Source organism: Apostichopus japonicus, chromosome 14, assembly GCF_037975245.1.
Source record: "Apostichopus japonicus isolate 1M-3 chromosome 14, ASM3797524v1, whole genome shotgun sequence".
Classification (NCBI taxonomy): domain Eukaryota; kingdom Metazoa; phylum Echinodermata; class Holothuroidea; order Aspidochirotida; family Stichopodidae; genus Apostichopus; species Apostichopus japonicus.
In genome coordinates, this window is record NC_092574.1 from 9,346,653 (window position 1) to 9,360,271 (window position 13,619).

General features: G+C 39.0%; 1 protein-coding gene across 1 annotated transcript in view; it reads right to left on the bottom strand.

Annotated features, from left to right (window-relative positions):
* LOC139979912 (transmembrane protein 131-like) overlaps positions 1–13,619 on the bottom strand; it is a 63,893-nt gene that overhangs the window by 8,915 nt on the left and 41,359 nt on the right. Inside the window, exons 12-28 of the mRNA XM_071991132.1 lie at positions 12,886–13,056; positions 11,950–12,057; positions 10,651–10,782; positions 9,906–10,097; positions 8,959–9,114; positions 7,937–8,012; positions 7,001–7,115; positions 6,535–6,670; positions 5,916–6,025; positions 5,441–5,507; positions 5,072–5,244; positions 4,665–4,804; positions 3,568–3,763; positions 2,580–2,990; positions 1,449–2,013; positions 745–917; positions 12–163 (exon numbers count right to left, since the gene is read on the bottom strand). Coding sequence (XP_071847233.1) covers positions 12–163; positions 745–917; positions 1,449–2,013; positions 2,580–2,990; positions 3,568–3,763; positions 4,665–4,804; positions 5,072–5,244; positions 5,441–5,507; positions 5,916–6,025; positions 6,535–6,670; positions 7,001–7,115; positions 7,937–8,012; positions 8,959–9,114; positions 9,906–10,097; positions 10,651–10,782; positions 11,950–12,057; positions 12,886–13,056 — 3,073 coding nt within the window. The remainder of the gene's footprint in view (positions 1–11; positions 164–744; positions 918–1,448; positions 2,014–2,579; positions 2,991–3,567; positions 3,764–4,664; positions 4,805–5,071; positions 5,245–5,440; positions 5,508–5,915; positions 6,026–6,534; positions 6,671–7,000; positions 7,116–7,936; positions 8,013–8,958; positions 9,115–9,905; positions 10,098–10,650; positions 10,783–11,949; positions 12,058–12,885; positions 13,057–13,619) is intronic.

Sequence of the window (13,619 nt, forward strand, 5' to 3'; positions counted from 1 at the left end):
ACATGACTTACTCTTAAGTTTGATATTTCTGGTTGCCTTGGCAGCAGCTTTGGCTGCCAATGAATGAGGCGAGGTTGGTTCCTTGGAGCTTGGGTGTTGCGAGGCAGGGTGGTACCTCTTACGCCCGGCTTCCAGAGAAGTGGTGTACGGCAGTTCCAAAGAACTGATGTGAGAAGAGAAGACGTGACATGTTATGACAGTTTTCAACACCACTCAGAAAAACTTTATTCACAGACTCTAAAAGCATATATTACCTGCAATGCTGTCAAAACAATAGAGGTCGAAGGAATACAGTGTTCATTTATGGTTATAAGGAGCCTTCCCTTTCACTATAAGCTAATGTTGAGCTGGTATTCATGGTACAAGTGTCTCTTGTTGCTTCCAAATGTAAGTTAACGGTACTGGATGTTATTCTAATATCAAGGAGATTACTACAAAAGACGCAGCAAAGATGTCACCGTCCTACTGATTCTGATCAATCCTTGCAACCATATATTTAATCTAGGCCAACCTTTAGGATTTGTTCTAGTTGTCCCTCTGACTAGTTTTGTCTGCTACAACCATCTCCAAAGTGACAGAGGGCGATACCCTGGTCAAAAAGATCACGGCTCATTGCAAGATGTAAAACATTCTGAGTGAAATATTGCATGCTGTATATTATTTCATGAATATCAGGTCTTAATCTTTTCTCATCAAATTCTGCTGCTGCTGCTGCTGCTGCTGCAGGTCTAAGAATCTTCTTACCTTGGTTTGTTTACGTCACCAGTCTTTGGGAGGTACTTTCGTCTCGATGATCGGCTCTTGACGTCTTCAAAGCTGTTGTCCTCGGTATCTGCCGAGTCCACGGCAGCGTTACCCTTGCTGGTCTGTCGGGACTTGGTCGGCAACAGCTGAATGTCGTCAATTTGATTCATAGTCTGAAAGGTGAACGTAGTAATAACATAGTGTGTAACTTTAGTACCTAACAAGACTACCCCTGAATATAGCTGAAGTTAGGAATAGTGAGATTCTGGTTCTCTCTGGCCCTTTCCTCCAACCACTGTTTTTTTGACCCATGGAAAAAGTTAATGGAAACCCCTCGGTCCAAACTACCACAGTTCATGGCAAGTGTACATTGTCTAGCCTATTTCACATATGAGTAATCTAAGGCTGTAGCTCTTCTAGCCATTCACTGGTAAGGCTCATGAACAGCTTTTTTTTGGAGGGGGGAGGGGGGGGTGTTGTTAACATGAATTCATCGGGTCCCCATGGACATTTATACTGGTAACGTAACTGAAGTAAATGGAAATGAACATGGTTTTAAAATGCAGTCAGATACTTTTAAGATGAGTAAGCAGACTACTTGGAAATTAAATTCAAAATTTCAAAATTCAAATATGTTGCTCATCATTTTATCTCCCAGAAAGGATGAAGTTTCTTCCCCTTTATGTACTCTATACGATACTCACTTGGCGTTTTCCTCTATCGGCTTGTTCAGAGTCGGCTGTGGACTCTTCCGTCGTTGTCGAGGAGATATCGTCGCTATCATTGGTTTCTTTCGTCTCGTAATTTTGTGAAGTCTTGAGGGAGCTCTTGAAATCCTTCCAGGATTGCTGCTTCCCTACGTTTCCTTTGGCCTTACGCTTGCTCTTGCTCTTCGACTCTAGAGGGCGTTCCGGTGAGACGTTTTCTTCCAGCTGTGTGGGTTCCTCCGGTGGCTGGACTTCCGGAATCTGGTCTTCTTTGATATCGGGTACTTCTGTCTCTTCTGCCGCCTGCTTCTTCTTGGTACGATTACCAGTCTTCGTTTCCTGGTTAACTAAAGTTTCATTCGATGAGGGTGTCTGCTTTTCACTACGACCGGCTCCTGTCGATCGATTATTGCTAGTACTGTTTTGGAGGTCGTTGATTTTCATCTTCTCTCGAGGGAGGTTTATTTTGGATTCTGTGTGTCTAGGATCTAACTGCTTATTGTTGTTTAGGGAGGAGGACCTTTGTCTTAATGAAAGTTTGCTACTTAAGTTTCCCAGGACACTATCGAAGAAAAGAAGAGATTAAATATTCAAGTAACCTGATCAAAATAGAAACAAGCATTGATGGTAAACAATGACTTATGGGCCACACACTGGCCTATAGTTCACACTAGGTATATGCATTGATGGTTCATACTGGCCTATAGGTTACACACTAGGTACATGCATTGATGGTACATAATGGCATATAGGTTACACACTAGGTACATGTATTGATGATACATAATGGCATATAGGTTACACACTAGGTACATGTATTGATGATACATACTGGCCTATAGGTTACACAATAGGTTCATGCATTGATGGTACATACTGGCCTATAGGCTAAACACTAGGTACATCGATTGATAATACGACCTAGGATATAGATCACACACTAGTTATATGCATTGATGGTACATACTGGCCTATAGGTCACACACTCATACCATGCGTACAGTTACTGAGGTTACATGATGTAACAACAATCAGGTCAGTGTGAAACCCCAGGTTCTTTTTTCCTGTTTACAGACCCAATCAATATTTGCAATGTCGGATAACAAATTCAAGTTCCGTAACCCTTACCTTGTTTTCTGTTTTTTATTGTTGTCTGCAGCTGCCCCACCACCTTCTCCAGAACCTGACGGACCAGATTTGCCTCTCCCGGTATCCCCGATCGATCTCAGGTCCAACTTCTTCCACGTCTGACCATCCGGGGTGCTGTTGTTGCTGGCGGTCTGTGCAGGCAGTGGCTCCATGAAATGCACTGCTTCCAGGTAGGCCACCATACATATGACCACCAGGAAAAAGCACATGACCGCGGCTACGACAAAGTACATGGGGTACTCCCAGGCGGGTCGAGGCACTGCGGCTGCGCACATTGAGAGTAAGTGGTGGGGCAGGGATGCGATCAGGTTGTACTCTAAGATTTCCTTATTGGCCAACTGGATCTGAAGTGTCCGAACCACCCTGGCCAGAGAAAAATCTGGACAAAACCTGTCAAATGACACGGGAAAAAAAATTGTAAAAGTTATTGCAAATCATACGTTGGTTGGTCAAACAGCGTCTTGGTTGTGTTACACCTTGTCAATCTCAATAAATTGATCCACCAGTCAATTAAATAATCAATCACCTTATGAATAATGTATACATAGAATTAAATTTGTCTCCTGATCGGAAATTAAGGCGGCAGATTCTACAAAACTGCATGAAATACAAGGTTCTAAACTGATGGTGGCAGTCTTCATCAATCAAACACATAAAACATAACATCCTGACACTGCTGTTTTCTTTTTTTGAAAATGGTGTTTGTGAAGTAAGTTGTCGGTAAGTAAACCTAAAAAGCCCCCCACCACCCCCACCCTCTCCCCACCTAACCTGTGTACCACTGGCTGTAACATTGACTACAACACAAAAGATTAACTGTATTACCTGACTGTAGCACAAAAAAAAACCTACTCTCAGGGATGACTTTTCTTAAATGATTTTAGCGATGCAATCTCCCCTTTGTCAAAATTCATGCCTTGAAAGAGATACAATATAAATCTACAAAGGAGTTGTGACGACATCTTACGTAATATCCAGTCTAGCCGTACTGTTGGGTTGAACAAACAGAGGTTCACATTGCAGCACCCTGAACCCGTAACCCTCACACTGCTGGCCGTTGATGTACCAGGAGTTAACGTGTAAAGCTATCTGACCAGTATTCTTCAGGTTCAGAGTCCGCTTGACAGTGAAGTGAGGTGGAGTCCTAGCCGTGGGGCTAGATCCTTCAGAAGAAAAAAAACAAACGGAGAAAAATGAAATATCAGTCAAATCTGATACAAATGCATACCTTGTCACTGTCCATAAGGTACATATTTTCTCATGACCAGTAATGTTAGTAGTCATAGCTCAGCTCACCCTAAACATCACTTCAAGTCTTGGCGTTGAGAGTTTTATGAGGCAATTTAACCAATATTTTTATTTCTTCTGTTTTATCTATCTACTGCACACAATAACATTTCTCCTCATCTGGGCTATTGTTTCAACTGCGTATTGTTTCGCTGTTTTTACTTAACACGTACTGCCTTGAGTCGGATTGGTACGTCCATAACATGCAACGATAGTAGTTAAATATAACCATGCACTGGCTGATGTTAATAACAGCCATACATGTGGACCAAAAATGGAGATACAGCAATAACTTGTAAAAAATGTTTTGTTGTAGTCTGCTTGCTTCTTTATGCCGTCACAACCCACATTGTTACCAATATTTTACTTTCCCAATGAAAAGTAAAATTTTTATTTGCTGATGACACACACAATTGGTTGACGAAAATAACATGTGGAACAGTAAAACAAACAAAAAACCTTTGAATATTTAGAGAGAGCAAGCATACCACAGTAATACATAAAAGTCTGTTTGAGAAGTGGTAAGCCTATTCAAGTTTTGGATTCTTATTAACTTCAGGTCATTGCTTGAGTGTTGTCTGTTTCCTTCTGTTTCCAAAACCACATTGTTAGAAGAAGTTTTTTCCCCCAATGAAAGTTCAATTTTTCATTTGTTGATGACAAACACACTTGTTTGATAATAATAACATGTAGAAGAGTTAAAAAAAAATAATATTTAGAGAGATCAAGCATAGAAGAAGCATACAAATTATTCCAGTTAAAAGGAGAAAGACTCACTGTTACAATCGTTTAAATGTTGCACTTTCATATCAAAGACAATATTGCTGTTGGCACCAGGTAGCTTGCTGTTAAGTTTCAGCTCTGCTTTGGCGCCCATACCTTGAACGAGGAAACCATCAACCACTGAGAGGTTATTTCTAACAGGAAAGAAAGAATCATAAAGGTGAAGTAAATGACCAAGTTTTCCAGTGTTGGCATTGTCTGATTAAAGCAGTAAGTATCAATTCTGCAGTTTTCTGTACAAAATAACACAAAACCCTACCCCTCCCCTCCCCTTCTCTCCCCCATCCTAATCCTGTCTTCCCCTCCCATTACCCTTTTCCTTCCTCTCCCACTCCCATTCACTTTCCTTTTATTAACCCAAATCGTCAATCAATAAATAAATAAAAGTGGCGCCATCTTACCTGATAACGAACAGCGATACCCGTTCCTTGTTATCGTAAGGCCTAAAATTGAGATGAACGGTAGCATTCTGCTTGGGTTTGAGAGACATAGCAACAAACGATGGATCTGGTTTGACTCCAAAGGTGTCTTCGATTGTGGCTAGATGAGACTTGACACAATTACCTCGACAGTCCTGTCAAAACAACAATGAATTTCAAAAGTGTCATTTGAACTGCTTTCATTTTTATCAAAATAGGTTCTCATATGTTGAAAGCACTGACAATCTGTCAATATAATCACATTTTCCCCAATGGATTTTCCCAATCAAAATATCCAAAATGGTATTTTTGTAGCCTGACTTCACAACTCATCAAATCATCATCACTTACCTTTCTTCCAATATCTTTGACTGAAAATGGGTTGGGATCTTTTAAATCAATTGATTCTGGGTTAAACCTGAGAATGAAAAATAAATAAATAAAAAATAAAAAGTGACACATATTAGTATCTTTTTCTAGAAAATACAACTTTATTCGAAACAATTCTATACAGTTTTCAAACGTGTTGTAGTCCATCCATTCAAGAAGTGGAGTTCTCTTTTATGGAAAGAAAACCTGCATAAATCTGGTTAAATATTTGGACACCCAGTCTAAGTTATTGAGGCTTTTTTTTTTTTTGTAAGAAAATTGTTACTTTCTTGTGGTTTAACCACCGATAATGACACTAGCACATCAAAACTATCAATATAATATTTATGACCATTTTTTTCTTTCCTCCTTTCTATTTGTTTCTTTGGTGTGGCGAAATATATATCAAGTATCTAAGATGCAACTCGTTGGTTTGAACAATGGATTTTGAACTGACCTATCGGAGAAGAGATCCAGGATGGCTGAGGGTTCCTTGTACGCAGTGATCGGTACTAGCTGTAGCAAAATGGTGGATTCTGTGGGATTCATGATGGTCACTATGCTCTTCTGTAGGGGCACGGGAAAAGAACACAAAATACACTCTCAAGTAGGTCCTTGATACCAAGGAAGACGGCAAATATCAAATATAAACTCTGTCTCATTTTCTAATACAAGCGCAACTGAAGGTAAAATATTACAACTTCCACAATGTACTTTACTATAAAAAAAACACTTTCTTGTAGTAATATACCTTCAAACAAACTTTTTCATATTTTTTTTTTCCACCAAAAAAATCCTCTTCCAAGAAAACATATGAATTCGCCAAGGCTTCACACCATCAACAGTTATATACTCCACAAACTTTGTACATAAACTTCCTTTATTTTTTGCCTGAACTTGGTACACACACTTGGTAAAAAGTACAGCCATAAACACATCATTCCAACCTTCTTGCAATCACTATTAAAAGTCATGCTTGGTACAATCAAATACCAATGACACTTCAAAATTACATTATAATGCTTAATTTGTACAGGTGATAAAAAACAAACGACCGTCCATAGCAAAATACTCACCGCTCCACTATCGACCAGAGTCATGGGAAACTTGACGATGTCCTTAGAGGTTAGCTTTGGCCAAGTCAGCTCGGCGCTGACAGAAATTGGCACATCTCGGACAAGGTTTGTGGCAAGTCTCATGGTGGTGTTGACCCTACATGGTGAAAATATGGAATGCTCATAAAACATTTTTCACAAACACTATATACAGAGGATTTTTTATTGCTATGTCTGCCTCTCTGTGTTTTATTTATTTTTTTCTTCACTCTCCACAGCTGTCACTAGGCTAAAAAATACTTTACATGATGTCCTCATCCAGTTGTACAGCATCAGACCTGTGCTGATATCAACTTCTATTGAACTTTACAAAGGACTCCCCACCCCCCCCCCCCAACACCCTCATCCTCTTTTCTCCTAACCATCATTTACTCTTGAGCTAAAACTTGTGACACTCGTGAACCAATAAAAATGTATCGGTGCTTACTGGACTTGACCAGCCTCCTGCAGTTCCATCCACTTATTTCTCCTAAAATTATAAAAGAGTCTATCAACTTCTTGATTATCGTCCGACTTGAGAGAGGCCAGCCACATCTGTCCATCTGTGTGAAAAGAGATTGGTGCAGAAAAAGGAAGCATGCAAAGTTACTGCAGGAGAAAATTCAAATATTTCATTCAATTTTTCAATCACCTTTTTCTTTTGTGAACGGAAGAAGAGATGGAACAACACGACAAGTTAAATAAAAAGGAGGCCTTCTGGGAAGAGAGGAATTACCTCGAAGACCTCAGAGACAGCCCTTTAAGATAAACTCTGTAATTCTTGAGTTCATGATGGAAAATACACAACAAAATTTTAGAAAGCAATTAGAAAATGAGAAGAATATGACAAGGTTGTTATAGATCCCTCTGATACAAGATTGACTCCTTCCGTTCCTTACATTCACCCCCCTCTTCTCAAACACACAGCAAAAACCAAGAAAGGGGGAGTAGTGACCTTACAATACATTAGATATCTAGAGCGGTTTTGTAAGTCAAATGCTAACAGGAAAATGCCAAGACATCACACAGATATTAACACTGATTCTATCCTCTTAAAAAGCATTTCTTTGAATACTTTTGATTATTCATTTTCCAGGAATTTACAGTTTTGTAAGAACACTTAGCGTTCACTATGTTGTCACAGTGCCATGGGCTGTACAGTCTATCACTGAATGTAACTAACAGCAGCTTCTACTTTGCTTAATGTCATCATCCCTTCCAGCTTTGATCCAATCTGCAGTTGATGGCATAAATCTCTCTCTCAAAAAAAACCCGGCTTCCACAAACATCTTCTGACATTTACTGAATGTTTCAAATTTCCCTTTGATACGATCTAAAACACAGATCTCTGAAATTCTGCAATCCTACGGGATGTTGAAATTACCTTGTGTGTTTGTCGGCAGACCCACGTAACAGTCAGCTTGACATCGTTTTCGAACGTCGAAAGCTATTTTACCGATCTGAAGTAGAAGGAAGCGAGAGGAACCATGAATGCATGAAAGAAGCTAAATGCAGTACCTGTAAGAGACTGATACGATATTGCCATATGCCTTATAATTCTCAGCACCCCCTCATAGAACAGAGAAGACTGCAAAGTTAGCTGTCATTCCTCCATGCTCCCTCATAAAACAACATGGCTTCCAATTAGCTAGTGGCTGACTTCCTAATCCTAATGGGTTAATGATTTATGAAATTGTCTACTGCAAAAGAGACCATTTTGTGTCCAGAAAACATTGAGTTTATTAGGATTCATGGATTCAATTACAAAACCTGTGAAATTCCATAAACTTAATTTCAGCATCGTCAATGCAGTTTCCATAAAAAGTGACAAACTTTGTGTAATTTCAGGTACCCTTATTATCTCTCTTTTGAACGCTTCAAAACCTGGCAAGTTCAATGCAAAATGCCATCTTTCAGTTCACCTCACTCACTGTAGGAAACAGATGGAAAATGATGACCAGCTCAATACGACCCAAGTCTGCTTCAAATTAATGACGAGGAGAGGATTAATTATTACCTCTCTGTTAGTAATGATTCATTGCTTAATGCTTAACCAATGATATATCGTGTTTGCTGACTCCCTTGTCATTTCTGTTTCAGTAAGTATTACATGAACATGTCTCACTTCCTAAGATCATGTCTATCCTTGAGCTTACACACCACTAGTTTAACCCATAACATATTTTTTTTAGTTTTGCTATAATATTCCAATGATATCACAGCTTTCCACATTGTCAATAAGACACAATTTCTCCTGCATTTTTTTTCAGAGATATTTTTCTTTGACGACAAGAAATTAAAAAAAATTAAAAATTCGACAAATGTTGTAGTACATTCCATCGCAGGCACAGGCCACTGCTGTTAGATGGGTACCATAATGAATGGAAATCATGGACCATAGCTTACTTTTAACTTCTTTGAGGCTTCAATCTCGAGGCTGACGGATTTTTTCGGAGGCTTGAAGTAGAACTGTTCATCCGGTGGTTGAGACTTTAAACTTTCCACTGTCATTTTGTGGCTAAAGCTGTTGTGTAGAGTGATACTTTGTGTCTGCACTAAGCCCTGGAAGAGGGAGAACGTGTAGAAAAACATACCATGAGAATGAAATTAAAAAATGAACATTCTGCCATGCTCCTTCTTTTAGAACCACATTTCCCCCAAACTACATAAAAATGGGTTGCCAAGCATTCACGGTGGGTCATGAGCTGGGTCGTCAAAAAGCAAGAGACGTTTAATTGGTTAATGATATCTCTGATGAAATCTGAGCTCAAACTTCCTCAGTGTCAAGCAGTGGTTTGTCTTATCAAGTTTTAATAAATCTGTGTATGTGTGTTGTTGTTTACTGACTTTCAGTCAATCAATCAATCCATCAATCAATCAATATCAATCAGATCAGTAAATAAGCATCAATCACCAGAGAGTAAATACATATTTTGGGGTGATTTTAGGCCTCAGAGATTTATGACTCGAGGTTCAGGGTAGTCACAATATGGCTAGCAAAGTCACCCGAATAGGTTTGGGGAGCAAGGTCATAGAACACAACAGTACCAACAAAAAAACACAAATTTACAAAAGCAAAGAAATCTTTGCTGGAAAAGGATTCGAAAGTGTGACTTAAGAATTACAAGTTCTCTGCTTTATCAACTGAGTGATCTTAGCCCTGAGTCTGTGGACGATCCTAAACTTAGACAATAATTTCTTTGCTTGCCCTTTAGGGCTAACAAATCCTTTCCGGGGAGAAATGCTTCTAGAGTTCTGCAACCAACAAATGGAACTAGTTAAAAAAAGTCTGTTTTGCACAAAGGACATACTGATAGCAAACCTCTGAGAATGAGGTGTGTGTGTATTCTTACCGGATACGCCGAAACGAATACCACTTTCTCCGGCTTGATGGTAACATATCCCTCAACCGCCTTTAATATTGCTTCGTACTGCTCTATATGGTACTGTGTCTCTAGATGGACAACTCCGCTGTAAAGTCCTTCGTCCTCTGGCGTCTTCAGTCGTAGCAGCATAAGGGCATAGTGGTGTGCAGGAATTGTGATCTATTGAAGAGAGGGGGGGGGGGGGGAAGTGGGAGATTTAACTTCAACAAAAGTACATTCAATATGCAATAGATACCAAATGAAAGAAAAACTTTTCTGAATTTTTCCATGAATGTATTTTATGGAATTCACTACTTTTTCATTTGTTTTTGCTTCTATTTTAACCTCATTCTGGTGCTTTTGCTCTTGGTGGAAGAGTGATGAAGATGGGTTATGAGAAGGGGCAAGTGTGGGAAGGGCAAATGTACGAGAGTAACAACAGGGGGAGGGGAAGGGGAGACCACAGGAAACAGAGGAAGAGGGTGACACCCGCTTCGAACAGGATTGGGGACAATACATAGATACATACATAAGATACATAAGAGTAACAGAATAGGGGTGGGGCAACAAAGACGAATCAGAGCTATTTTTGAAAAAGTGACTACATAACTTAATATACATAACTGTATGACTCATAAGAATGCTAGCAGCCAGAGTTAAAAACCACAGGGAGCTGCAACACAACAGAAGCAATACAACAATAGCTCGCAGAGAGGGTATTGATTAAACTTACTCTACTGTAACGGACTGGAGGGTAATCTGCTTCCAGAAACTCGTCCCCTAAATAGGTTGTGTTTCCTTCTTTCACCTCCACAATGACTACTTCACAGTCTGGTAGAGTGCACCTCATTACCGTAACAGGAACCTGTCGAGCAATCAAGAAAAAATCCACACGGTTGTACACAGAACTGAATGGCAAACGGTCTAGCAGTCAAAACAATCAAAATCAGCCACTGAAGTTGTAGGACAGATGATACAACAATGCACTATTAATATCACAAAATTATTACACCAATAGAATACCGACACATGATACTCTACTTGTACACAGATCCTTGTACACTGATGCACCACTCAAACACTGATCCTTGTACAACACAATGCACCACTTATACACCAATTCACCACTTATACATCATTCCATATACACAACACAATACTTAAACACCTAGCCTTATACACCACCAATGCACCACTTATATAACAGTCCTTATAAACCAATACGCCACTTATACACGGATCCATATACACAATATACTATTTAAACACCAATCCTTATACAGCAATGCACCACGTACGCACTGATCCTTATACAAAATGCACCGCTTATACACCGATCCATATACAGCAATGCACCACTCATATACCAATCCTTACAAAACATTGCACCATATATACACCGATCCTTATACACCAATTCACCACTGATACACTATACTTTTACACAACACACTACTTAAACACCAATCCTTATACAGGAAACCTTATACGCCAATGCACCACTTATACACTGATCCTTAAACAACAATGCACCACTTATACACCAAGCCTTATACAACAATTCACCACTAATACACCAATGCACCACTTATGCACCGATCGTTCTACACTAATGTACCAATACTTGCACAAAGATACAACCACACAATTGTAGCAAAAACAGGAACAGCCATTACTGGTTACCTCATCTAAATTTAGCTTAATCAGTTTTTTATGTATCCATTGTGCATATTTTTGGATCTGTACACACATGGTTAGAATTTGTGTACATGCATGCAAATGTGTGTTGTGCAAAGTCTTGAAAGTTGTAATTATCTTGGAAAGGATTCAAACATTTGACAGAGTAAAACGCACTGTCGTTAAGTAATGTTAAGCATTAACCGATTTACCTCAATACATCTTCAAGTTCCTCAAGTCTGGATTTAATAATCTTTTTTTTTTTCTTTTTTCTTCTCTCTTTTTTTCTTGAGAGAGAGGGAACTTTTGGGTCTTACAATGCAACAAGTTTTTCCCTATTATGATAAGTACTCACCTCCACAGGGTTATCGTTAACAGCTAACATCATGACCACTCGACTATCCTGAAGGCCAGCAGTACCTAAGTTGATCTTGTCCTGTATTTCTTGACCGTACATAAAGAACTACAAAACAAAAATAGTAACAGCCAGAAAACATGAAAGAGGTTAAGAGATGCAATCTTAGTGTTCATCTCTTTCTGTAATTACACAATGGTAAGATAATTGCAATACTATGGTGTTCCTACACAGCATTTTGATCTAAGCAACAACAAAAAATGTATTGTTTCTAGTGCAGGTCATGTTTTCTACAGTTTATGTTGTTTCAAATTATTGGTATTGAAGAAAATGTCAGTTATGATTTTAAGAGAAGCAATTTGAAAAAAAAAACATTACGATGGCTTCAGGCCAGACTGTTAATAATTATTAACTGCTGAATCTTTCCAATATAGGGATTAAACAACAATATCAACAAGTACAAAAAAAACTAAATATGTGATATTGAATACTTCCATTAAAAGAAGTCTGGTGGTCTTCATTGTTTGCCATAAAACAAAAATTCAAAAGATCAAAAAAGTATGATTGGTATTCAAATGCAACTATCCAACATAACAAAAAGATTAAACACAATGAATGGTACTAAACTTAAAATTGGAAATAAACCCTGAAATCTGACTCCCCCAATACTTGGCAGACATCCAAAGGACACAATTGTTCATTTCAATGTTAAACATATCTTTACCTTTTAAACCCTGACAAGAACGGTGAACTTAAATCTCGAACTGTTCCAATTGTGGTGGCCACAAACCGTAACCAAATTCTTTAGATGTATTATATACCTATTCAATGTACCTCTCACCTCCTGTGTATATCAGTTGCCCTGGGGCAAAACAAGAAAGGGGGGGAATGGATAAAAAAGCCTCTTTGAGTATACAAATTTGTAGTAATGCTTACCTTTAATTTGCCAGTATATGCATGCACAGGTATGGTAAAGAGTGATGCATTGGTTCCCAGTCTGAGCATCGTAGACAACGATGTCAGGGTGTCACTAGGTGTGAAAGCCAGAGAGAGGCTACTGTCTGTCTCATGCGGTGGAATGACAATGGGACTGCTAAAGTTTTTTATCTGTGAAAGAGAGAAACAAAACATCCAAATCTTGAGGGATAAGAAAAATATGGTAAAATCAGCCAGGTCACAACACAGGGAAAGGATATAATGCTCAACTCTCATATTGGTTTATATGTACTAATTTAAACAGCAATCCTCATAAACCTCCAATGCACTACTTACACACCGATCCTTATACACCAATGCACCACTTACACACTGATCTTAATACACAAATACACCACTTACACACCGATCCTTATCCCCCAATGCACCACTTCCACACCGATCTTTATACACTATTGCATCACTAACACACCGATCCTTATACAACAATGCACCACTTACACACTGATCCTTATACACAAATGCACCACTTACACACCGATCTTTATACACAAATGCACCACTTACACACCGATCCTTATCCCCCAATGCACCACTTCCACAGCGATCTTTATACACCATTGCATCACACCACATCGATCTTTATACACAAATGCACCACTTACACACCGATCCTTATACACCAATGCACCACTTCCACATCGATCTTTATACACAAATGCACCACTTACAGA